The 27,512-nt window shown below is 36.8% G+C and overlaps 1 protein-coding gene across 2 annotated transcripts; it reads left to right on the plus strand.

Annotated features, from left to right (window-relative positions):
- Positions 1–3,438: 3,438 nt before the first annotated feature.
- On the plus strand, positions 3,439–27,136 carry LOC129903712 (protein TONNEAU 1a-like). 2 transcript variants are annotated; one of them, XM_055979260.1, is made up of 9 exons: positions 3,439–3,702; positions 15,777–15,909; positions 16,527–16,615; positions 16,707–16,829; positions 17,799–17,926; positions 18,045–18,070; positions 18,148–18,304; positions 25,127–25,200; positions 26,941–27,136. In XM_055979260.1, exons 1-8 carry the CDS (start codon positions 3,616–3,618, stop codon positions 25,161–25,163), a joined length of 780 nt encoding a protein of 259 aa, XP_055835235.1. In that variant the 5' UTR covers positions 3,439–3,615; the 3' UTR covers positions 25,164–25,200; positions 26,941–27,136. The 2 variants fall into 2 exon arrangements, with proteins under 2 accessions (XP_055835235.1, XP_055835233.1); XM_055979258.1 differs by lacking the exon at positions 25,127–25,200.
- The last annotated feature ends 376 nt before the right edge of the window (positions 27,137–27,512 follow it).

A 27,512-nucleotide genomic window follows, 5' to 3' on the forward strand; every position in this document is an offset into this window, starting at 1 on the left:
AATACTTTTCACCACGTAGAAGACTTACAAGATCATAACTCAACTATTGCAGGAGTTCTAACATCGAGAAGTGAATAAGATTTATGAACCATGCTCGGGGTTCTATGAGTGGAATTATCCCCACATTACATATACCATCCACTTATGGCTAAGACATGCCAAGAGAAAAGAAGAGTTAAGCCTTACATACCCTCTGCTTTTCGTCATCTAGGAGACAGTAAGAGACACTAACTCAATTAGCATAGGAGCTCTCACTTCAAGAAGTAGGTAGGAGTCGTAAATCATATTCGGGGCTTCATGAGTAAATTTGTCCCCACATTTCATATGCCTATCATACTTAAGACTAATACACGCCAAGAGAAAGAAAGGATATGTTTACATACTCACCACTTCCTAACGTATGGAAGGCTTGAGAAGCCCTAGTTCAATTACTGTAAAGTGTTTTCATTCAGAGGTAAATGAGGACTATAAATTACACTTGGCATTTATGAGTAGATTTATCCTCAATCTCATATCATTCATTACTTAACGTGAAGACATGCCAAAAGAAAAGAGAGACAGGCTTTACATACTTATGCCAAAAACATGCCAAGAGAAAGAAGGTGGATTCATATACCTCTTGTTGATTGCTTTTAACCCGGCTTATCTCGTCATTCTTTGAACCTATTCAACACGAAGGTAATACTAATATTAATAACCTTTAACTTTCCAGCTTCTAAATCCACAACTAATCACCCATAGGAATCAATTCCTTAATCGCCTTTCTTGACTAGTTTATTAGTTAGTTAAGAAGTTAACAGAATTCGGGCAGCATTTCCTCTATAACTCGCCCTATCCGAACTTCCAATTAACCCCCAAACCTTAGCAGCCATATTAACCACAACAATCAGAAGCCAATACACAATTATACCACTTCAACATTACACCACACAAGTCCCAAACAGCCTGCTCAAACTACGACTCCAAAATATGGTTTTCAATCTTTATTTCGTAAAATCTTAACCACATGAAACGGGACGTGATGTGGCTGCAACTACCAGCACTTATACCTATATTTAGACATGTTTCCATCCCTGCGACATAAATAAATTGCCTCCAAACGCAACACCATGCAAACGACAACACTAGTTAAACTTTAAGCCGACTAGAATACACCAAAACAGTCCCTACATGACTTGCAGCCTCCTTCAGCAGTCCGCATTCGCAGAAGGGTAATTGTTTCATTTGACATACGTATTTTCACGTCTCCAACTCATATTTACACATCCCTAACATGCTCAAACACTTACCCAAATATGGGAAAAGAGAATCAAGTCATACCTTAACAAACGGCCTCCCAAACTTTGCTGAAAATTACTTCGGAAGCTCCTTAACATGCTGAAAGTTGCGGGCTGTTCACGTCACTTCTTGGCTGACCCAAATAGTAATTTCATGTTGTTAAAAACCATTATTTAACCATAGAATACCTTAAATAATTAATTCACAGAACGAAAATGGAGGCCCTACCTTATTGCAGCCAAGCTGTAGCTCTCTCCTTTGTTTCTCTCAAGTTCTCTCAACTTTTCTTAAGTAAAAGATGAAGAATGAGAGTATTTTTAGCAACTTACACACATATATATCCTTCTTTGGAGAGGGACACGTGGCAGCCCCAAGGGGTGACTATGGCAGCCCCCTAGGGCACCACCTCATCCATGCATCTAATCCAAAGATGCCACATGGCAGAGTGGGGCCCACCTCAAGTAGGTATGTCACCTACTTGGTCCAAGTAGGTGCATCACCTACTTGTTACCTACTTGCTTCTTTTTGTAAGTTTGGAATCTAGTTTTTGCTCCTTTTCGTAGGTTCGTGGTCTCGTCTCACTTTAAGAATCTATATAATCTTTGCTACTTAAGCTCGATGTGTACTCAAGTAGCTTAATTTTATAAGTCATCCAAGTTGGTAATTTACGCGAGTAAGTCAGGTTCCACGACTTTTTACTTAGCCTCAAACTCCTTTCACATCTTTCCAAATTTAGTTCCAATCATTTGGGATGGCCTCATCCTCCCTTCCTTAGGATTGTTTAGTCACATTGTAGCCAGCTAGGATCACATGACAACTTTCAAGAAGCTTGAAAACATATCCCATGGTACAAAAGTACGGGGTATAACAAGTTACCCGATTAAAGTCCATGGTCTAGCTTACTCGTATTGACTCATTAACTACAGTTATCCGGTCGAATGGTCCAGCTTACACGTGGTTCAATTCTTAATTCTCTCATGAATCTTCGGTTCAATGTCTTCATCTACTCTCAGCTTTGGGTTGAGGTATTAGAGTTGGGAATGGTTCGGTTCAAGTCTAGGAGATGGCGATATTATTGGAATCATTTTGGCTCCGTTCATTTTACTTCAGCTTTTCATTGCTCCTGTCGGGCTTGAGGTGGTCCGTTCAAGTTGTTACCTTATATTTGTGAACAAGTGTACCCGTCGGGTTTATGGGATCTCGACGAATTTAGCTAGATTCTTTCTCTTTGTTTGTTGAGTACGCTCGTGTACATACCTACATTTACTTCTTACCCTCTCTTTGGTGGTGATCATTTACTCGCACTTCGGTTTACATTTGCTTTTCTTGCTTAGTCGGACTATGATGCCTACTAGGTACCGTTGTTTTGGTACTCATACTACAGTCTGCATCTGTTTTCGTGATGCAGGTCCGAGTATTAGCTACCGACGTTGATTCGAGTCAGTTGCGGTCGTGATCAGAGGCGAGGGTGAGCACATTGCGTTCTTGATTTACCCGTCTCCCTTTGTACATACATTTTGCTTATTTTTTGCTTTTTGAGACAACTCTGTTTCCGTGGTCCACTTTTGGGACTTGTACTCTTTTTGTAGTAACTTTGTACATGTGACTTCCGGGTTCTGGGATGGATCTTTTGATTTGTATATATTTAGTTGCTTCCACCTATTCATGTATGCTCCATTATTTCTTTACTGTTTTAGATTGTATAGGTGGTCTTCTACCCTGACATCCCATTACTCGCAGTTTCGGGATATGGGTCGACTTGCCTACTGGTGGATCGTAGTAGGCGCCATCATTATCTGAGAAATCGGGTCGTGACACTTTCTCGTTTGTCTCTCTCCCTATGTATCTATATTTGAGAGTGTATTTGGTAGCAAAAATATTTGTATTTTGGTGTATCTAACTTGTAATTTAGTATGAAATAATTAATTAGTGTGATAATATGTAATTATTTCAAATTATATATTGAATTAATAAATATGATAGAAATATTTATATAATTAAGATGTTTTTCCAAAAACTTGTCTCATGATTATCTCTCTTTATTGATCATACCAGTCAATATTCCAAAATAAAAATCTTGAGGGATAAATTGAATTCTCCAATAATTTAAGTGTCAAATTGCAATACTATAACAACCGTTGTTACCTTCACTTTCCTAAGGTCCCACCCCCATCACATCTTAAACTTTAAGATTTCGAAAAACGTAAGGATACAAAAAATATCACATAGGCAAAGAGGAACGAAGAAGAGAGCCCATCCGCTACACCTGAAAAAACCCAGCCATTTCTAGCTTCGGCAGATAGCAGCAGAAGCAGAAAAAACCCCGGGGATAAAGAAATGGATGATTATACAAGAGAAATGATGGACCTCAAAACCCTCGTCACTCGAACCCTAGAGAAGAAAGGCGTCCTCGCCAAGATCCGAGTATGAATCAACCCCCTTCTCCTCTCTTCTCTTATGCATTTTCCTTCTTTTATGAATTCTCTTCTCAATTTTTCCCTGGTTGACGTCAAATGTTCACCGATTAGATCAAGTGGCAATGTATAGCTGCTTGCAAGTTTATTCGTTTTTCTTTTCTGGGTATGGCTTGGAATAACCGATAAAGCTGTAATAAGATAATTTTTGGTTTATATTTTCTTGTAGTGAAATTTGATGTCATGAATAGCTAATTTCCTTAGTTTCTTGGTTAGAAACTGAAATATAGAATCTTTCGGAGCTCCTGTTTCTTTGTCATTTTCATCTGCACGGGAGAAACTCTTGTTTCTTTGTCATTTTCATCTGCACGGGAGAGATTGAACTCCAAGCATAGACATTGAGAACTCCATATGCTACAATGGTTAGCGGACGGGTTTCAAGGCCTATGTTTCATGGATACTCCTTTAGCACTTCTAATGCTCAGATTGTACCTAAATTAATTTTTTTTTGGGGAATTTGCCTTGGCTGACTCTGAGCTTCTTTTACAACAACATAACTAGTGTAATCCCACAAGTAGGGTCTGTTCAGGGTGGTGCGTATGCAACCAACCTTACCCCTATCTTGAGAAGGTAGAGAGGTTGTTTTCTATATACCCTCGACTTAAGTAAAGCATATAAAAAATTATTATGTAAAGCAAATACAATAGTGAAGAATCCATGCTGAAAACAATGGAGAAGAGAACAATAGAAATAATAAATAATATAATAACCAAAGCCAAGAAGACAATAAAAACAAATGATAAGATGGTAGGAGAGTAAGAACTAGAATGCTCTGGGTAATGCAAATCATAGTTTAAGTGATTAGAGATCAATATATAGAAATGAATATCTTGTGTTTTACATGATTGCTTCTGTGCTTCAGCAGTTTTACTTATCTCAAAGGAGCTAAATATTAGACTTGCGGGCTGAAACATGTATGCCTTTTATCTTTATTTGTTTCATTCTCATCAAACAAACATGAAATTCCGATATTTATGCATTACTTACCTAGAAAGTGCATGTCTTTTGATGTTCATTCTACCTTTTAGCTTATTTTTTTCACGATCCAAAACTAGGGACCTATAATCAACACCCGACTAACTACCCCGATTGAGCAAACCATTGGATAGAAATTGAATAACTTTATATGGCAAAGACTAAACCCATCGGTGGCCCCTAAAGGTGACATCAACTTTCACTTAGACACCTTAACTAGGCTTTGTTTATTTTAGACACCTCATGTCATGCTCCGCTATGTCATTTTGATGTTTTTTACTGAGTTGGCAGAGTGCTTGTATTGCACTCATTTTGAGGGAGTGAAAAGCATTTTTTTTGTGAAAAAATATTTTTTTTCCTTTCTCCTTCCACCTTCCACCACCATTCATCAAATGATCACCACATTAATTTGGAAAAATCTTGTAAAAGCATAGCAATGCTCTGATTTTGAACAAAATAAAAAAAATCACTACACTGATTTTAAAAATTCCTTTAAGAATGTAAAAGAATAGAACATGAATAAACTTCACCGAAAAATTACTATTGATAAGTACTACTCCAAATCAAATCTACAACTCGCCGGAAAAGATGGAGATCCACCATTGTTGTCACTCTCTTTATCTCTTCCTTCCTCTCTTCCACCAAAACACATTTTATCTAAAATTAAGATTATTAACTCTAAAAATAAATATAAAAAGTCATTGGAGAAAAATCAGATCTAATCTCATAATTTTATCCGGTGAAAATCCATTTTTTCTGATAAGGAGGAGTTCTTGTTGGTTGAGATGAATTTTCTAGAAAATGATTTTTTTTATTACTGAAATATTTTAAAAAAATAAGTTTAAATAGTTTTTCTTTCTTCTTCTTATATTTTTTTTTTGTGAACCAAACTGACGTGTCCTCCTTTTATTAGTCAGCATGCCACGCCACCCGCGAGTGGATTACACATATTTTGTAATTTTAGCTGATTTGCAAAAATGTGTCAAAATGACAAACGGGATATGACATGGGGTGTCTAAAATGAACAAAACCTAGTTGAGGTGTCTAAGTGAAAGTTGGTGCCAACTTTAGGGGGCCACTGAGGAGTTTAGCCGCTAGCAAATATAGTCAAATAACTGCCCAATACTGAAATAGATAAACATACGTCTCAACTGAATAGAATAAAGCAGCTATCAAAAATCCCCAAGTCATACTATATCAAAAAAATGAAAATCCCTCAACCATAGGTGAAACTCGCTAGGTCTAAAACTAGTTATTATCCATCTAGAGTAAGAAGATGAACTACATATGTTCTCGGGGCATACAACAGAATAATTGAAATGAAGGGTAAAACTCCCACCGAAAGAAAAGCAAAAGATGTTGAGGACAATGCAGCATTTAATTGGAGTTACCAGGCTCTGAGTTACCCATTTTTGAGGTAAAGAGGCTCGTGAGCGCTTAGTACACCATCATAATACACACTAAATCTCATAAACGACCTACTAAGTGGTGGGACAAGATAAATACAATATGAAATGCACAAATAGCATAGATACATTTCAAACCGAAAATTGTTAACTGAAAGCTAAGAGATATTGATAACTGAAAACTGTATAATCTGTAACACAGTCAAGCACTTAACGACATTGAAGTCGATCATAATTGTGGCTTGTTGCAAGTAGACTTGTTCTACTTGGCAGGGTCTCCCTCACTCCAGAAAGTTGTGTACAATTGTAGCTATTTCAAGTAGACTTGCTCTACATGGTAGTGTCACCCTCACTCCAAAAAACTGAGGTAACTGTGGTTATTTCAAGTAGACTTGATCTACTAGGGGATGTTGCCCTCGTACCGTGCTAACCAAGTTGACTGTGGCTATTTCAAATAGACTTGATCTACTTAAGAGTGTCATTCTCACTCCAACATGTATATCACAATCACAAGCACGGTATTGAAGCATAGCATGAATCAAGATATGTTGATGACTAGGAATGACATTTAAATCAAACAATAAACAAGATGGTAAACATTGCTTAGTTTCCATCCAAAAATTCATAATTAGGCAAAACTAATTTTTTTAGATCAAACTTTTCAACATGGTGAATTGGATACTAGCTCGTCCTCACCAGTTTTAATCCACAAAACCTTTGAAACCTCTCACCAAACACATAGTAGGCATGTTTTTAGCCAAAAACACACTGGAGGTTTCGCCTAAACTCAATTGAGCTTCGAAGATCAAATTTGGCTTCTCCCATCTTTCAAGCCATTTAAATTCTCAATCTACAAATAATTGAGTTCAACTCAATTGTTACAAGCTCACAACATTTTATATAATCTAATTATCAAGTAACAATTAGCTCAAGCTAACCTAGTTAACCTCTTTTTGTGAGAACTAAGTTCACCATCCCTATTACACAATTTAACGGGTTGAAATCATCAATAACATCATCCGAAATCACAATATCGGACGTCCATTAAATTATTCCATCATCTTATCTTTTTCAAAATATATTTAATCATCTTCCACATCCACCCAACGATCTCCATTAATGGTGGAAATTAAGTTCCATTAAATTTAACTTCCCAACCGCCTAACAATACCATAAGCATCCTTAATCTCCATAAATATACATAAAAATTAAAGTAGAGTAGGTGGGTTTATCTTAAGAGGTTCAAATCTTTTTTTTTTTTGATGAAGTAAAGGGATTCATTAGAAAGCATCAATTATATGTTAATTTAGAGGGAGACACTTTTCAAAAGACGTACGTATGAGAGAGCATTGCTTGCCTAAATGCAATATCTCTGTGTGCCAGCTAGAGAACTAGAGAACTAACAAAATCTAAAAACTATCCAGTGCTATTTACTGTGGACATCAAAAATTAACTGTGGACATCTTGTCCAGCTGAAAAGATTAATTAAACAAATGGCTTTGAGAGAGGAACTAGAGTTGATATGCTGTCAAAACATCTTCTATTTCTCTCATTCCATAGACACCACAAAATAGCTGAAGGAATCATAAGCCAGATTCTCTTGATGGCTGTATCAACATTCCGCAAGCTCCAGCACAGTTGTACGTCTCTCAATCCCAGAGGCAACAGTTTAAACCAAAGAAACTGAAAAACATGGTCCAAAGGTCTCTGGCTATAGGACAATGCAGAAATCGGTGATTGACAGATTCATGGTCCACCTACAGAAGTAATACCTTTTGACCAGCTGAAATCCTCTCCTATTGAGGTTTTCCAGAGTGAGGCATGCATTCCAGAGAGCAAACCAGAGACCAGTTGAAACTTATAACCTTAACAGGGAGTTTGGTCCTCCAAATCAACTTCCAAGGCTAAGTGTCAATGACTTGGTTCTGAGAGCATAGTAGCATATAGCATTCTTTAACAGTGGAAGTGCCCTTGTTACCCTAATTCATACTGTCAAGGGCATCTTCATTACTGTTAAAAGACTCGATTTTTGCTAGCAACTCCACCAAACTTCCCTTCTCCCAGTCTTTAACGGCTCTTCTTAGGTGCACATCCCAATAATTATTAGTTCTGTTTTGAGCAATAGATGAATTCTTGTCTAGGGCGATGTTGAAAGGTTAGGGAAGTCTACCATCAGAGGTGTGTTATTCAGCCAATTGTCCTTCCAAAACTTGATGTGTGCTGCATTACCTAGCTTGAATTGAACATTCGGAAGGAATTCAGTCCCCAGCCTGCTGATGTATTCCAAATCCCAACTCCATGAGGAGCATTGGTTGGTTTTATGCTCCAATAATGTTTATCTTCATGTTTAGCCTTGATTTCATCCTTCCATAAACTGTGTTTCCCTGTTCCACATCTCCAGAGCCACTTCATGAGCAAAGCTTTGTTATGAAGGATAGGTCTGTGATCCCTAGTCCTCCTTTGAATTTATGCGTTATAACCCTGTCCAATTCAACGAGATGAAATTTGTGTGAGCTTCTATTACCTTCCCACATGAAGTCTCTCCTAATTCTGTCCAGTATATCGAGCACACTTTGGGGAATAGGGAATAATGACATGAAATAGGTGGGTATGCTGTCGAGCACATTGTTAGTGAGAGTGAGTCTACCCCCACTTGATAAATATTGCAGCTTCCATGAAGCAAGTCTTTTGTCAAATTTCTCCACTACTCCATAGTCCATTCCAAATATCACAACTTATGGATTTGGCTCCCAAAGGAAGAACCAAATAAGAACAAGTCAGTGTCCCAATGTTGCACCCTACGATTCCAACCAACATCAATATTGCGAACCAGTGTTCACTGGGTAGACAATGCTCTTCAACTTGTTGATATGCCAACCAGATAGGGCTTCAAAAAGGAGGAGAGTGAGATTTAGGTATAGAGTTTGAGATCTATCTGCCTCACAAAAAATCAAAGTATCATCAACATACGATAGGTGCGCGATTATGACTTGATTACAAGTGATTGAACCAACACTGAACCCTTGAATCCAGTTCAATTGTCGGGCTTTTTCTAGCATCTTGCTAAGCCCTTCCATAGCTGAAAGCTCTAGCCTTTTAGGTTCTTGATGGGTTTTCTTGACTAACAAAACCAAACGATTTTGATGTTAAAATTCATCTTATGGAGTGTCATCTAACACAAATAGTTTATAAAAATCTTATATTGCTGGTTGGATGAAGTAGAATTGACAAGAAAATACTCTTGAAGTTGTGCCCTAGGTCCCATCGCTTGTGTGAGAATCAAAATCTACGTTTTGGGAACTTCTTAATTGTTTTGCAGCTAGGGTGGCCTAGTGTTATCAAAAGCAAAAAACGCAAATAGCTCTAAGGTTCACTAAGGCTTTAAGCGCAAAACGCAAATAAAGCGTGGGCTTTAATGAAAAAAGGCGCAAAGGGAGAAAAAATACAAATTTATATGTCTAGTCCTAGATTAATAATTATAAGCATGAATGACAAATATATGAACAAAGAAATTGAAAAATAAATTACAATAATGTGAAATATCAAATGTTTAGTGTCGCCTCTTCAAAAGAAGTTCATCGGCAAAGAAAAGTATGTCTTAAAACCTTAATGACGACACTAATCGCACATTAAGCGAGGCGAAGCGCTCAACACGTTTTGAGCCTTGCTTCAGGGCTTAAGCGAGCCTTTGACAACACTTGCGTGGCATCTCCAACTACACACTAACCTCACACCAAACTTCTGTAGTTGGCTTGGTCTTCGTCCTTTGGCCGCTCTGACTGCATTCCAACTTATTCCAAACTTCTGCAGTTGTCCTGGCCTCATGCACGCGCCAAACATCTACCCACTTTCACATCATTAGCCTCACAATTAACATAGTTAAGGTTTAAGAATTATGAACTATTTGGGGATAGTCAGGAGACAAGGAGACAATGAGTCACTGAGGGATCTAAAGCCCACAGTTGGCACAAAAGAATAATACTTATTGGGCTCAATTAAATTGACCTTTGCTTGAAAAAGTATGAGTTAATGACTTTGAAGGGTTCCACCTTCAGTTGCCGTTTAGTTGGTCTTTCAATAGAGTTAATCAATGTATAAAATCCCCGGACCCTGCGCATAGCGGGAGCTTAAGTGCACCGGGCTGCCCTTTTTTAATGTATAAAAATCAGCATATAGTAGAAATGTCTTGGTATAAAATCCAGCATAGTTAATATAATGTTTAGTATGCTTTTTTCTTTTGTTCTTACATAGTACCTACATAAGTTAATGTGGAAATTTGTGATTTATATTGGAATAAGAATATGTGTATTAAATAATACTTGAATTGAAACATTAAAATTGATAAAGCTTGGCCTCATAATAGTCAACAAACTTTTTCCTTTTGTGCTAAAAAGTAAACAAATATTTTAAATTATATACTATATATGAATTTGTAATATTTTGCCCTCATAATTTGTGCAAGCTCCCGGACGCCACGGTTATATATATATATATATATATATATATATATATATATATATATTCACTAATTTTTAATAGAACCAAACTAAACATCCAACAATAAATAATCCTCACATTACAATCTTTGAATTACTAATCCCTACATAACAATCCCTAAGTTATTATTCCCTGCATAACTTGTATCTAAACTAAATGATTCCTTAGAGAAAACATTTTCATATGCAGAATAAGGAGGATTAAATTGTGACCTACTAGTTGACTTAGGGGGTTAATTTTTTGAAATATTTTGGGCCATGAAATGAGAAACTTGTGGTGGTGAATTGCAAAAATATCAAGATATAGAGTCAGAGCAGCAAAAGGAAATACCAATGAATGATAAAATTTGGGAATCCCATCTAGGATTCTATCAGCAAAAACCATAAGATAAGATCGTGTGAAGCACCAAGAAGAAGTTGTATACCCGTGTTTTGGGAAGCGAGAAGTGGAAAAAGCAATGAGGGCTTGCTTCTACGAAGAGGAAAGCGTGAAGCGAAGCACACACTTTTTTCAAATAAAGCGCTATTTAGTACGAAAATAAAATAAAAATTAAATATTCATAGATAAATAACTAAGAACTCCATAGAATTAACATATTAAGCAAATATAGATAATCAATAATCCTCAGAAGTCATAACATATAAAGAAAATGCATAACCAAATGACAAAGGGAGCAAAATCATATTCTTCAGCAAGATCCTCAAACTCTTGAAGTGCCATCAACATGGGTTCTACTTGGTCCGCATCCTCTTCATCATCGGAGGGCTCATCAACAAGTTCTTTGTGAAATTTAATCTTAAATCAGAAGAAAAAAAACAGAGTAACGCTACTTAAGTAGCATTACAAACAGCAAATTGAAAAAAAAAAGCCTAGTTACCTTGTGCAGTAGAGAAACAGAAAGAGAAGAAGAACTAACCTTGGGCAGTTGCAACAGTCTCACAAGAGTCCAGCATCAGAGAGCGATAGTCTGTCGCTTCGCTTCGCGCTTAAAGCAAGCGCTTTTAACAACACTGCTGTGTAGGCTTCCAGAAACCGAGAGAAATGAATGTATAAATGTGTTTCTCTATTAATTAGAAAGCCATATAGGTACTTGTAAGCTGTTTTCTCTTCTAATATAATTCAACTACAAATAAACGATAAAGTAACTTCTATAGTTTGACTGGTAGATGAATCATACAAAAGTAATAATCAAAAGAGGTTAACAATCTAATTTGTGACTCATTAATTGGTCATGGACAAAGTACATTGCGATATGGCTAATTAGAGTTTACTTGATCTGAAGTATAATTTCCAAACAGTCATATGAGCAGATTATAGAAATATTAAAGAGGTTTAAACTGAAGCCGGTGGTGTCAATGTATGTCTGATTAACTTGGCCCATAAAAAAGTGTGACTTGTTTTTCACTCATGAGAGCTGCTTGTTACTACCTTGTCAGAGGAAGTGCATATTTTTTTTTTTTGAGAAAGGTAAAGTTGTATTCATCAGCAATGAGGGTATGCTGGCAACCAAACAAAAATTGCAACGCAATTAGTCAAAATTACAAAGAGCCTAGGAAATCTACTAACTGATCTACTTCATCTATACCCTCTTCTTTACACCAAAAATACAGAGTATTAATGCAGTTTTCTTTTACTTTCTGCATTGGGTTAGTAATATTCTTAAAACATCTATTGTTTTTTTCCCTCCAAATTGACCACCATATGCAAGATGGAACTAGATTCCACCATTTTTTCTGTGTTTAACTTCCCCCTCTTCTCATCCTGCAGCTTAGTAGGTCTGCAGTATGCTCAGGTGTCACCCAAGGATCTTGGATAAGGCTTTGAAACATATACCATATTTAGGCAGTCAATCTACAATAAAGGAACAAATGATTGTTTGTTTCCTCCTTTTCAGTGCAGAAGAAGCACCTAGAAACAATCTGAAATCCTCTCTTTTTCAGTCTCTCCTGAGTCAGGCATGCTCGTCTGCATACTGACCATGTGAAGCACTTTATCTTGGTTGGAATGCTGGACTTCCAGACTTGTTTCCAAGGTCCAAAAATGTCCCCCCGGATGTGTTGCCAGGTCTCTTTTGTACATTCTTCCAACAGAAAATTCCCCATCCCTATCATGTTTCTATCTGATTGCATCAGGATTAGTGTTGAGTCCCGGGAAATCTTCCAACTTTTGCAGTAGGCTGGAAACTCTATCCACCTCCCAGTCATTCAAGAGCCTCCTAAAGGTTATATTCCACTCCTGCGGAGACCACATCTCAGCAGTAGATGCTTAAGGGTTGTCACAAAAAGAGTACAAATTTGCAAAGTCCTGCATGAGGGAGTTCTGTCCCATCCACTTGTCTTTCCAAAAAAAAGGATCTTAGTCCCCTCACCCACCTTGTAGCATATGTTCTCAGCTAGTTTTGGCCACAAATTTCTGATAGACCTCCAAACTGAGGCCCCATAGGTACTGGTCACAATGTTGGAGGTCCATGGATCAGTTTGTCCATACTTGCTAATGATAACATCCTTCCACAGAGCCTGCCCCTCTTTACCAAACCTCCATAGCCATTTTGACAGTAAGCACCTATTTTGCAGACTTAGGTTCTTAATGCCAAGTCCCCCTGATTTCTTACTTAGTTGAGCAGTTTGCCATTTGACCAAGTGAATGCCTTTCCCTTCCTTGTTGCCCAGCCAAAGAAAATCTCTCCTTAGTTTATCTAATCAGTCTTCCACTTTATCAAGTAAGGTGAATAGAGACATAACATAGGTAGGTAGAGCATCTAGGACAGAATTGATCAGTGTTATTCTTCCTCTCAGAGTTAGGTATTGTGTCTTCCAGGTGGCTAACTTTTTCTCAGTCTTCTCCACAATTCCATCCCATATCTCTAATTCTTTGTGGTTGTTACCCAGTGGCATCCCTAAATATGTAGTTGGAAGATTTTCTATCTTACAAATCAAAATATTAGCTAAACACGAGATATTAGCTACTTCCTTAACTTTAAACATGCTGCTTTTTCTCCAATTTACAGAGGGCCCTGACACTGCCTCAAGGACTACTAATATTATTCTAATGAAACATACCTGCTCAACCTTGGGTTCACAAAAGATCACAGTATCATCTGCATACAGTAATTGACAAATTTGTAGATCTTCCCCAGCTTGGTTGCCCACTTTGAACCCTTTTAACCATTTCTTCTGAGTGGCCACCTTTACCATGCATTAAGTCCTTCCATAGCTAGAATAAAGAGGAAAGGAGAAAGAGGATCACCCTGACTCAACCCTCTTTCTGAGGGAAAAAAACCAACAGGTTATCCATTAATCAATATAGAGAATCTGACAGTTTTAATGCAAAATCCTATCCACTTTAGCCATTTCTCTCCAAACCCCATTTGTCTCAAAATGTTAATAAGGAAATCCCAGTTCACATGATCATAAGCCTTCTCAATATCAAGCTTACACATGATTCCTAGGGTATCACCTTTAAGCCTTGAATCCACACATTCACTAGCTATTAGAGCTGCATCAAGTATCTGTCCGCCCTGTATGAAAGCCATTTGATGTTTGTTGACTAGCGTACTGATTACTTTTTTCACTCTTTCTGCTAGCAGCTTGGCAAATATTTTATAAACTCCATCAATAAGACTTATTGGTCTAAAATCTCTAAGTTCAGTTGCCCCTGGCTTCTTTGGGATAAGGGACACATAGGTGGCATTGAGGCTCCTCTCAAACTCATGTCACTCATGAAATTGGTTTACTGCATTCATAAAATCAAACTTAAGCACCTCCCAGAAACTCTGAAAAAAGCACATGGGGAAGCCATCGGGGCCAGGTGCCTTGACACTAGCACATGCCTTGATGCACTTAAAAACTTCAGCCTCCTCAAAGTGAGTATGCAACCAATCTCTTTCTTCCTCACTAATAGTTTCCAAGCCTTGCAACTTGAACTCAGGTCTCCAATGTTCGGTCTCTGTGTACAACTTCTGATAAAAGTTGATGATTTCTCCTTTAATCTCTTCTGGATCTGAGGCAGAGTTTCCTTCCACCACCAAAGTGTCAATAGAATTGAACCTTTTGTGAGATGTCGCAATCCTATGGAAAAATTTAGTGTTTTTATCTCCTTTTTTAAGCCATTGTATTCTAGATCTTTGTCTCCACGCTATTTCCTCTTGTTTAGCAACCTCCTCAAATTCCATACCTAGATGCACCTTTTTGGAGTAGTTCATCCTCTGAGAGTAATCTCAGCTCCTGAGTCTTCTCCAGCTTTGCTACTTGGTGGAGGATTTCCTTCTTTCTATGTTTCCAGTCATTTCTATGTGTCCATCTCCATTCTTTCAACTTTTGTTTCAACATCCTTAGTTTAGTAGCTAAGATAAAAGAACCTGTGCCAGACATCCACCATTCCTTGATCTTGTCAGCAAAACCATCCACCCTCAGCCACCATTGTTCTAATTTGAAATAGGACTTATTCGAATTCAATTCCCCACAATCAAGCATGATGGGGTTATGATCAGAACCTATTCTGGGCAGCAAATTCTGTTTGATTTGAGTAAAGGACTCATCACATTGAGATGAATACAAAAATCTATCAATTCGGGAAGCTGAGTTGTGACCATCTCCTCTTCTCCAAGTGAAAGAACCCCCCTAAAGAGGGGGATCAATGAATTCCATCTTGTTTATCCATTCCATGAACCTGGCTCCTGTTATTTTGTGCCCTTCTGCTCTTTCGTTTGGGTACCTTGTGACATTGTAGTCAATTGTCACCACAAGATACCCACGGCCCACTGCATATAACTCCTTGATGTTGCTCAACTCTTGCCACAATTCTCTTCTAGTCACAGTATCACAGGAAGCATACACTGCACTAAGGAACCAAGTAAGAACCTGGTTGATGCCTTCAAATTTTATTGTTAGACTCTGTTGGATTATTAGAAAAAAGTTAAAACAAATGTTTGCTGTTCTATGTTGGATTTGTAATAATAGTGGAATTTTTGTAGATTTTTGATTAAGAAATTATTGATTGGTAAATGAAACCTGATGATCTTGTTTATCGAAACAAGATTTTGCTGTCACATGCAGATCCTTCTTCCAGATTCTCCTTTGTTGATATAGATTGGAACTCTGGCTAATCCACAAGATATTTACACATTTTGCATGGCTACATTTCTTAGGCTGAGCTTAGAGCAAGCGTTTTTGAGGCAATAGAAGAGGAGGATAGGACCATTGAAAAAGACGAAGGCTTGCCTCCTGCACTATTGGGTAGCTGCAATGAGCGCGCGAAGCAACTCCATAATTCCCCTTCAGGTTCTCAGTTACCCCCCTTATGCTTACAGTCATACTTATTCTTTATTTCTTTTGATTATTGAAGTGTTGTAGATTGTGCAAATGTTATTTCTGTTTCCCTTGCATAATAACCTTAAATTGAATAACACGATAGTTGGTCAAGGATTCTTACAAAGTACACTGATATTTACACATTGAACACCAAATATTACTTTTATGGTAAAATGCCTCTTACCATGGCCCTGTATTTTTTAATCAATGCATGAAGATAGGTGTTTTAGTAGTTATATAAGAGCCTGTTTGGATAGACTTATTTTAAGTAACTTATAAGTTAAAAACTGCTTATAAGTTTTAAAAAAATAAGTAGGTGCAGTCCAACTTATTTTTTGACTTATAAGCTGTTTTCAACTTATAAGCTGCTTAAAATAAGTCCATCCAAACAAACTCAATTATTTATTGGGGCTTATTTTAAGCACAAAATGACTTTAAGTTGACTAGCCAAACACTCAAAAAAGCTGAAAACAGTTTATAAGTAACTTATAAGCCAATCCAAATGGGCTCTAAGAGTTAATATTTCATATATTCTCCCACATTGATTCCTTGTAACTTTTTTTGTTTTTCTCCCTTGCTGAATGCAGGAAAGCTGCTAACTGCATTGATATGTGAATATTTTGACTGGGCTCAATTAAACCACACACTTAAAGTGTATTTACCAGAGTGTAATTTGGTAATATTGTACAGCTTTCCTCAATGAATTTAAACCAATGAGCATAATTGTCAGTTATTACTTCAATTTACAAGAGATTTCTTGTTTGCAGCAAAAGGATTCTTGGAAATCAGAGCTAAAAGAATTTAGCAACAAAAATGGATACGATCTTAACAGGAATGGGGATAGTGGTCCATTGCTTTTGGATGTTCTCGAAGGGTTCTTGAAGTATGAGGTTCGATAAACTTCTTATATTAGATAACTTCTAGACATACATCTGTCAGTTGCTTATGGTATTGTTTATGTTTCTATTAGAACTACAGGAATTAAATTAAAAGAAGAAAAGTGGGGAGATTAGCATTGATAATCCTATACTTGTTTGTTGGGGATACAATTTTATCATCCTTGAAAAGAATAAAAAGTTGAGAAGGATGAATTCAATAACGAAGATGTAGGAAATATGTTAAATATATAAATAGTTCAGTTTGATTAGAGTGGTTGTCTTGACATCCTAATGCAGTTGTGGCCCTCGTGCCATGCGGTATCCAAATTCTCCTCGTATGTTTATTCTTCTATAGATCGATAAATTGCTTTCAAATGCAGAACTATGACCAAATGTGGTCCTAGGGGGGAAAACGCGTTGCTGGAGGTCCCAAGAAGCAAATCACAGAGGAGGATGAAAGTAAATAAGTTGAAAGCATCAAGGCCTAATTGTTAACAGCTCTCTTGATTTAGTAGTGATTATGACAAATAGGACAATGAATATCACTAAGCTTATTTTATCAAAAGAGAAAAAAAGACCATTAAGCTTAATTTTATCCAACAAACTTCAAACACTTCTTTCTTTTCTTTGTTCTTTGAGGTATATCCGCTTCGTGCAATCAATGGTTTGTGTTTGAACTATTAACCTTGCTCGGATGGGATTGACTTAGTAAAGAGCATCCCTATTCTGCAGTTGCTTAAAAATTTCTGAAGTGTACACAAGTGTACCAATGTTAGTACATGTGATTTGCGTTTTTTGATGGTTTAACAGTCTCCTGTTCCAGGTGTGGTTAGAGTCTTTAAAATGTTTAAGTAGTTCCATGAAATGATAGTTATAGCATTTGCAGTTCACGTTTTCCTGCATTCGAATTGACTATGGTGATTATACAAGTCTATCCAGTAGGAATTAGCATTATGGCAAGCTTTTAAATATTTGCCACAGAACTTATCTCAAGGAAGGGGTGCTGTGAGGAGATTGACAACACCAGATTCTCTTCCCAATTTAGAAACAAGGAGCATGAGGAGGCCTCCTTCATCTTCAGTTGCCGGGGGTTTACCTCCATTGGGAAGGTTTTCACATAAGACACTATGATGTCATCTTTTTTTTTTTTTTTGCATTTATTTATTTATTTATTTATTTTTCTTTTTGGATTTGAGATCTTGACTTGAGACTATCTTCATTCCACAGGCCAGGTCCTGCGGCCCAGTCATCTGGTAAGTTGTGTACTTGCTTTAATTTGTATTAATTCCTGGATAAATGCTTAATGTTGTTCATATGGTTGCAATTTTAGATAGAAGAGGAGGTTCGTCGGTATCTGGATACAGGAAGGATGAATACAACTGGAGATATGACAATGATGAACTTGCAGAAGATGTAAGTCGTGCTTCATCTGCCTTAGAAAACCTTCAGCTGGACAGAAAAGCTCGGAACCTTACCACTTCCTGGCGGTAAGTGTTCGAAAACTGGATTGCTTTTTTAAATTTGGTTTTCATGAACTTCTGTTGGATGGGTAGGGGAGTTAATGGTTTGGTGAATGTTGGTCATGGATGATTTGTTTGATTTTGGCTGTGGCTGTTATAAAATACATCACTTGTGGCTAGTCGGTAAGGTTAAAGATGACAGCCTTATTTCTTCCACTATGCAGCTATTATATCCATAGATGCCATTATGCAGCATAACTAGACCAGATAGTGCTTTTTTTTTTTGAAATTGGTAACATGTTATATTCGTCAGCACACTAAAAAAGGCCTGGTATATCATATGTACAGATACAGCCTCGAACAAAACTTACAAAGAGGCCAAAAAGTCTAGTAATGATTCTACATCAACTAACTGTTCTTTACACCAAAAATAAAGAAGAGAAATGCAGGAGCTCTTGATCTTCTGGATTGAACTTCACCTGCCTTCAAAACATCTTGCATTCCCTCTTTCCAAATTGTCCACCATATGCAAGCTGGAACAATCTTCCACCACTCTGTGTGACAAGTTTCTCCATGTATATTGTTCCAACTACATATTAGGTCAAACATACTCTGGGGCATCACCCAAACAATTTGAGCTAAAGCTGCAAAAAGTTGCCATAGTTGGTTGGTAATTGAACAATGCAAGACAAGATGCCCATTGGTTTCAGCTTCCTGATGGCATAGAAAGCACACCTAAAACAGAGAGTAAAACCCCTTCTTTGAAGTTTATCATGAGTGAGACAAGCTTTCCATACAACTAGCCAAGTAAAGCAAATCACTTTGAAAGGAGCTTTTGCTTTCCATATCTCTTTCCATGACCATGGGTCATTGAACTGCTCCAAATCAATTAAGAATCGTAAGCTGTTTTGACTGAGTAAACAGACTTGGTGCCACCTGTCCAAGTGAGAGAATCCTCCTCCTTTAGGCCTGAAAACCTTCAAGTTTACCAAAGAGATCAGAAACTCTAGGAATCTCCCAATCATTAAGGAGCCTTCTAGACCAGATAGTACTTTTGGGCTGGCTGAGAAATATTTACCCATGCTTTCAATTAAGTGTATGGATTTTGTGCTACTTACTGATAGAGAATTCTCTATTTAAATGTATTGAATTTTCTGCATAAGAGCAACGTTTTAGATTGTGCCATGGCAGGTGCTACATTTATTATAGTGTTGAATGTGATAAAAACTCAACTATGAATAAGGAGAAGAGACTCTCTCCGATGTCTGACAAAATGTGGGGAAAATATAGTGTAATGGTTAGCATGAGAAGTTTGTGTGATGACTAAAATAGGTTTAATCAAGTGTACTATAAGATCCTTTTAAGTAGAGAAAGTTACTTTGTAAAGTTTTAATTGACTCGATCATTTATACACGTGTATTAAGTTTTTAATTTTGAAGTTATTTAATTGTTAAAATACATTAATTTTTTTTGGATAACTTATCTAAAACAAATTGTTAAAAATGCATTATGAATAGCAGAAATCATCAATCCTTTTTGACTAAACAATAGAGTATGTACCTTTTTATGTTTCCAGCAGTCTACCACGATATTATCTTTTTGATAAAGTAAAATTTATTGATGTGAGCCAGCAAAATGTTGTGTATCTACATCCAAAAGAGTACGTGCATTACAAGTAGTGTAATGAACAGAGAAAACCTAACATGGCTTCAGGCTCTATACATTTCCCATAGCTGTGTTGCACCAAAAACTAAGCAAAACAATTCAATCGTGTTTGAGAACAATATCTTTCTTATCTGAAGAAATTCTTCTCTTTCTTTTCAAACAACCCGAAACACCAGTGCTGAGAAGTGATTTAGCAGTGCCTCCCTTTTTCATGCAAGTAGAAGTTTTAAGGTGTCTCTCGGCATACACCATTTGATGTCCAAAAGAATGAAATTCATGTGCCAAAGTTTTCTGGAAACTCTACAGTGGAGGAATAAGTTTTTTTTTTGATAATTGGTAAGTAGTATTCTTCAGCATTAGGGAATGCTGGCCACCATCAAAAATGGTTACAGCCATGTTCCAACAAAAATTACAAGCTTCCTATCATATTTATGATTTTATCTACATCTTCTATACATAATTGTTTACACCAAATAAGTAAAGATACTCAACAATTCCATTTGACTTTGTGGATGGAATTGAGTCTATCTTCAAAACATCTACCATTCCTTTCTCTCCAGATAGCCCATCAAATACATCAAGGAATCAATTTCGACCATCTCTTTTGAGTCTTGCTGCCTCCTCTTTTAATCATAAGGAGGTCGGAGGTATGTTCTGGCATGGTCCAGCTTTGGTCAGAGATGTTTAGGAAAAGCTCCCATGGTTGGGTAGTGTAATTACAATGTAAGAACAGATGTTTGTTTGTTTTTCTTGTCAAGTTACACAAAAAACACCTGGAAACTAGTGTCATTCCTTCCTCTTTTTTTTTTAAGCAACACTTCTTGTGTAAGACATGCTCTCCTGGTAACTAGCCATGTGAAGCATTTCACCTTAGTGGGTTTCAATCCTTCTGCCACCTGCCATTTCCTGTACCCTTCTCCTATATACACTATTTATTGTGAAAAGACCCTCCTTGGTGTGATTCCAAATTACTCTATCAGGAACATTTGTAGAGATGTTAGCTCCACCTAGCATTTCCAAAAGGGTACTCTAGACACTTCCCAGTCATTCAGAAGTCTTCTGAAGGACAGATCCCAACCTTGTGCAGTTCAACATTCAGTAATTTTGTCTTTAGGATTGTTGCATATAGAAAATAGATCTGGGGAGACCTCTCAGTGAGCTTTGATTTATCCAAACATCTTGCCAAAACTTTACTTTGGTGCCATTCCCCACCTTCAGAGTAGTTCTTCTTCCAATGAGTACCACATAGCTCTAATGGATCTCCGTACTCCCTCACCATATGGCATTGAGACTATCCCTGAAACCCAAGGGGTATGTTCACCATATTTTGCCACTCACTTCCCTCAAAGGGCCTTCTCCTCACTAATATACCTCCAAAGCCATTGCATTAGGAGACTTTCATTCTGCACTCTCAAGTTTCTGATTCCCAAGCCTCCCTTTACTTAGCATCACTATATTCCAGTTCACTAGATGATAGCCCTTTCTTCGTTGCCTTCTTTCCAGAGGATATTTCTTCTGAGTTTATCTAATTTTTTTACAACCTTAGGGAGGATAGGAAATAGAGACATTACATAGGTGGGGAGTGAGTCCAATTTGAGTTTATCAGTATGGTTCTACCTCCTAGTGAGAGATATTGAGCTTTCCATCTTGCTAACTTCTTTTCTGTCTTTTCAATGATCCCATCCCATATTTCCAAAGCTTTGTGCCTACTACCTAGTGGCATTCCCAAATAAGTGCTAGGCAGTCCCTCTACTCTACAACCAAGTATACTTACTAATATCTGAATCTGAGGAGTTTCTTTGATAGGAATCAAGCTACTTTTTGCCCAGTTGACCCTAGTCCTGCTACAGCTTCAAAAAGGATTAAAATCAGCCTGATGTATCTCAATTGCTCAATCTCAGGGTCACAAAATATTAGGGTCTGCACTCTCAAGTTTCTGATTCCCAAGCCTCCCTTTCCTTTGCTTAGCATCACTGTATTCCAGTTCAATAGATGATAGCCCTTCTTTGCCTTTTTTCCAGAGGATATTTCTTCTGAGTTTATCTAATTTTTTCAAAACCTTGGGGGGGGGGGGGGGATAGGAAATAGAGACATTACATAGGTGGGAAGTGAGTCCAATCTGAGTTTATTAGTATGGTTCTACCTCCTAGTGAGAGGTATTGAGCTTTCCATCTTGCTAACTTCTTTTCTGTCTTTTCGATGACCCCATCCCATATTTCCAAAGCTTTGTGCCTACTACCTAGTGGCATTCCCAAATAAGTGTTAGGCAGTCCCTCTACTCTACAACCAGGTATACTTGCTAATATCTGAATCTGATGAATTTCTTTGATTGGAATCAAGCTACTTTTTGCCCAGTTGACCCTTGGTCCTGCTACAGCTTCAAAAAGGATTAAAATCAGCCTGATGTATCTCAGTTGCTCAATCTCAGGGTCACAAAAAATTAGGGTATCATCTGCATACAAAAGATGACTGATCTCTTTTCCTCCCCTATTTCTGTCTCCTATTTGAAAGCCCCTTAGCCATCTGTTCTGTGTGGCTATTCTAATCAAGCTATCAAAACCTTCCATTGCCAATATAAACAAAAACGTGGAGGAATAAGTGAATAACATCTTTCACGATATATTAAGAAGTTATGCATACTAAAAGAAGAACAGAATAAAAGTTTTCATGGTGTTCTCATACAAACAAAAGTAGTCAAATAAATAGTTATTTTATGAGGTAAGGTAATCAAATAGGCTTCTTTTTCTTTTTCTTTTTGGCACAATCAATTGCCTGAAACACAATTGTGGGGGACAATATTCATGTTTCAAATTGGACAATGTTTGATATGGTGTTTGACAAAAGTTGGGATGTTTACTGGGGGATATGGGTATCAGAATGGAAGGCAAGACCGTTGTGTGCAAAAGGATGACTTGTCGAAGAAACATCCAACTATATTAAAGGTGTCATCATTATAAACAAAGGAACAAGCTCAGCTTATGTGTTCTATTTTTCAGTTGGCAACATGTTGAAGTAGTTGCTTTTCATGTGCACAATCAGATCACATTCATTGGGTTATTGGGTTGTTAAGGGCTGAGTTAAGTTTATACTTCTTATTCTTGCTCAAAAAGGAAAAGTATCTAATTGCATAACTGTGCTCCTTAACTTACTCAGGAGGTAAGAGCGAGCTAACTATTTTGATGTATGTGTTTGTCCGTAACGAGCTCTTCCTTGGTCAAAGAAGGTCAAATTTGAGAAGGAAAATCGAAATTCAGCAGATATTAAGCCTTCGTAACCTCAGGATCTGTTGACGGATGATTGATTCTCATTCACTGGTGGTGTGTGTAATGAACTGCCAAATCCAGGAACCCTTATCAGATTTTCATCACCTGGAGGATTGAAATTGTAGGTATCTAATCACGTCAATGAGTTGCGACAAGTGTGATACCACTTTGAGGTATAACTATAGGCCCTTTCTAAGTCAGTATAGGCATCACCTTGAGGAATCAACTAATAGAAACCTACAAATTAAGAATGGGCAACCTTAGGCTGTTACTATTCTTCTAGCTGTGATGATTATATATGAAAGCTCAATTCTGATAACATCTAAAGACTGCCATAACTCCATCAAACTGGATAAAAGGCAGAAACGTTTTCATCACTCTATTAACATAAAGAAGAGACCTTCTGTTGGTTTTACCAAATAAATTGGGGAAATAATAGAGAAAGGCTTGGAAATAAAATATTGCAATGCTGTCAAAGGGAATTATTTTATTAATAACTTAGGGACATTCTTTTATAGCTTTAATTTCTAACTAAAAAAATAGAAAAATTATGCTACTAACTTATCTGCATATTCAAATAACTAAGAAAGAGGAAACTAACTCCTAAATTCAAGCCACAGAGAGACTCTAATAAAATAATCTAAAATCTTAAAAAGTTAGCTACTAATATACTAAATTTCTGCAAAAAGAAATACAACAACAACAACAACAACAACAACAACAACAACAACAACAAACCTAGTATAGTCCCACCATGTGGGGTCTGGGGAGGATAGAGTGTACGCAGACCTAACCCTCACCTTGAAAGGTAGGGCGGTTGTTTCCGAAAGACCCTCGGCTCAAGAGAAGAAAACAAGATAAAAGGTCAGATAAGGACAAACATATCGAAAACAAGATGAAAACAAGAAATAGCAAAAGTGAGAAAGTCATGATAGAATAGTACGGAAAGAAAGAGGCATTAACTACTATAAATAAATAAGATAATCAAAGTACAATGGCCCCACACCTATAAACAACAATACAATGCAGAAATCAAATGACAATAAACAATGAGCAGAACTACAACTACTATGTTGTAAGATTAAGTTACCTAGCATTTTATCCTAATCTGAGTCCTCCACAAAAGAAATTATAGTGCGTTTATGCGCCTACTAATAAGGAAGAATAACGAGACTAGTACTAGCCTTCTACCCTAATGTGGGTCCTCCACACCCTCCTATCTAAGGTCATGTCCTCGGTAAGCTGTAACTGTGCCATGTCCTGTCTAATCTTCTGCAAAAAGAAATCTTTTAGAGATAGTGCAGGAACTGTTTTATTTTTACAATATCACGAGGCATATTTTCAACACTCCTTCATGGATCATGAATTGTAGATTGTAGTCTTTGTTGGAATTGATCTCGTGAAAAATTTGTCAATTCATTTTTGGTCTTTCAAGACTTGTGTTCTTCTTCTATTGGATTAAATGTGAAGTTTTTACTTCTGATTTCAACTTGTAAAATCTCCTGCTTAGTGACATCAAACATTCAACAATACTTGTCTACAAATAACAATTTAAATCATTTTCCATTAGATGACCAACACTTAGGAGATTTTTATCAATATCAGACACGTAAAGCGTCTAAAGATTTTTTTGTATGTGAACTTGTTTTGATTGCAACACTCCCTTTTTCTTTGTAGAAATATAGTCACCATTCCTGATTCTGGCTTTCTTATTTTCCATAGACACGAATTCCTTAAAGATTCTATCATATGTCATGTGGTTTGTACAACCACTATCAATCATCCAAAAAATCAAATTTCTTGGTTGAGAAATATGTTGCCACAAATAAGTCGTCCTTCTTCATCAATGACTTGCGCATGTGCTTCATATTTTTGAGATTTGCTTTTGCGAATCACAATTTCATGATGAAGCTGGTTGCAGGTCTTGCATTGTGCGTCTGGCCTCTTCCAACATTTAAATGGAGGATAGCATTTTTTTGCCATAGTGCTGACAAGGTGGGTAATTTTCCTTGTATTGTTGTCCTTGCTTAGAGTCTTGTGGTTGGCTTCCAAGGCTCTTCAACCATTCCATCTTGCATCATAAGTCTACTTTTCTCTTTTGTTTTTTTCCTTTTGTGCCTGTAATGTCTTTAACAATTCTACCAAGGTAATCTTGGACAAATCTTTTGTGTTTTTTCCTAGTTATGGATACTTCGTATCTTTTTGGCACCGTAACAATAACTTTTTCAACAATTCTTGAATCTTTGAATTTAGTGCCAAGCAATTTTACTTTTGTTATTAAGGGCAAGAAGCCGGTCTGAGTACTCTTTGACGGTCTCAGATTCCTTTGTCTTTTGCAACTCGAATCCCCTTATTAAATTCATTAATTTCATGCCTCGTATTCTTTCATCTCCTTTGTATTCTTCTTTCAGATAATCTCAATTCTTTTGGCTGATTTGAGAGCCATAACTTGGGAAATTGTTGCAGACACACTAGCAACTAAAGTTGCTTTCGCCTTTGATTTTTTGATTTTCTTTTCCTTTTGACTTTTGATCTGGGCCATTGTGGGTTTATTGGGTAACGAAAGAACGTCATAATCCTTTTGCACAACCTCTAAATCTAAAGCCTCAAGATAAGTTTCCATTCTTATTGCTTAGAGTTGGTAATTCTCACCATCAAAGATGGAAGGAGCTATTTGGAAAAACTTATTTTCGGAATCCATCTTAGGTCCCTCAAGAAAATGACTCTAGATACCAATTGTTGGTTTTTAGCAAAAATTGGGGAAATCACTCAGGAAGGATTAGAAAAAAAATAAGCAATGCTTTCAAAGGGAATTATTTTAAGGAGTAGATGGCCATTCGGTCATTTTGATTACCAAAAAAATGGTGATTCGGTGTATATTCATGTATACTCGGTGTATATTTCATGTATAGAATGTATCATAATGTATATTTAGTGTATAGCTCATTGATAAGTAATTTATATTGTATAGTCAGTATATATTTTCTATGACTTTTGACAAGCTATATTGTATAGTCACTGTATATTTCCTATGATTTTTGGTTGTTTTTTATGTAAATAAAACATAGTTATAGTTGTATAGTTATTATATATATTTGAAACTGTCCTTTTTTTTATTCATAACTCAAAGACATACATTTATAGTTTAATTTCTAACTAAAAACGGAAAGTTATGATACTAACTTATCTGCAAATTCAAATGACAAAAAGAGAAGAAATTAACTCCTAAATTCAAGACACAGAGGACACTAATAAAAATAATTTTAAATCCTAAAAGTTAGCTATTGATGAACTGAATTTCTGCAAAAGAAATCTTTTAGAGATAGTACAACTAGCTGATTCATTTTTGCAATATCATGAGACATTTTCAACACCTTCCTTTTCTTACTATTACTTTGAGGGCAATAATAGATTGTGATTTGATATAACTGACATCACCCCACTTTAGGAAGTGCTTCCACTCTATTCTATCAAGTTTAAGTTTGTGTTACATAAGACGGGCAAACTATTCAAGAATGCAGCGAGTAGTAATGACCTAGGACAGCTGATGAGCTGTTGTGTTATTCTGAAGAACTTATGTTCATCTATTTATTCATGTTGGTTGACTCTATATTGTTCTCGTTCTCTTTGTTGAAGTACCGTGGTAAAAAATGTAGTATGCTTTATGCTAAATTTGATCATACTATCTTTAACGTGTATAGTTGTGCCTCAACTTTGTACTATATTTGTTTGCAGGCATGGAGGAGATGGAATGTCTGAGGAAGATGACAGGGTAGAGTAGGTGTAGCTAAATGGTCTCCAAATTACTAATGTGGAAATTGATGTTATCTTAAACCGTTGAAATGTTATGTTGTGTATTGGCCTGTGATGTTGCACATGATTGAAATACTGTATATTGCTTTTAGTAAATTGGTATGAGCTTTTTTCCTTTCCTCTTTTGCTAGCTAAGTTCATTCATTTAGTATATATGCTAGTTTTCTTCTATTAGGGTTAATTTTGGTTTAAGTGGCTGGTGAGAGCTAGTTCTTATTTGCAGACACAGTTGCCTTTCTGCGCTGTTTTTTTTTTGTAAATGTGGTTTTTGTTGGTTTGTATGCACATTGACTATCCATTTCACCCGGTGTCAGGTAAGTATGAGGTAACTTTGGCTACCAAGATATAGGCAGACAGGATAAATCTCTTTACACTAAAATGACTTTCTTAATGAAAAAGCAAGAAAAATAAGTTTAATAAGTGACATTCTATGTTTATTGTATTTACCCATTCATTCAATACCTCAACCCCTGCCCCTTGACCATCCCACCCCC

This window comes from Solanum dulcamara, chromosome 1 (genome assembly GCF_947179165.1).
Source record: "Solanum dulcamara chromosome 1, daSolDulc1.2, whole genome shotgun sequence".
In the NCBI taxonomy this organism is placed as follows: domain Eukaryota; kingdom Viridiplantae; phylum Streptophyta; class Magnoliopsida; order Solanales; family Solanaceae; genus Solanum; species Solanum dulcamara.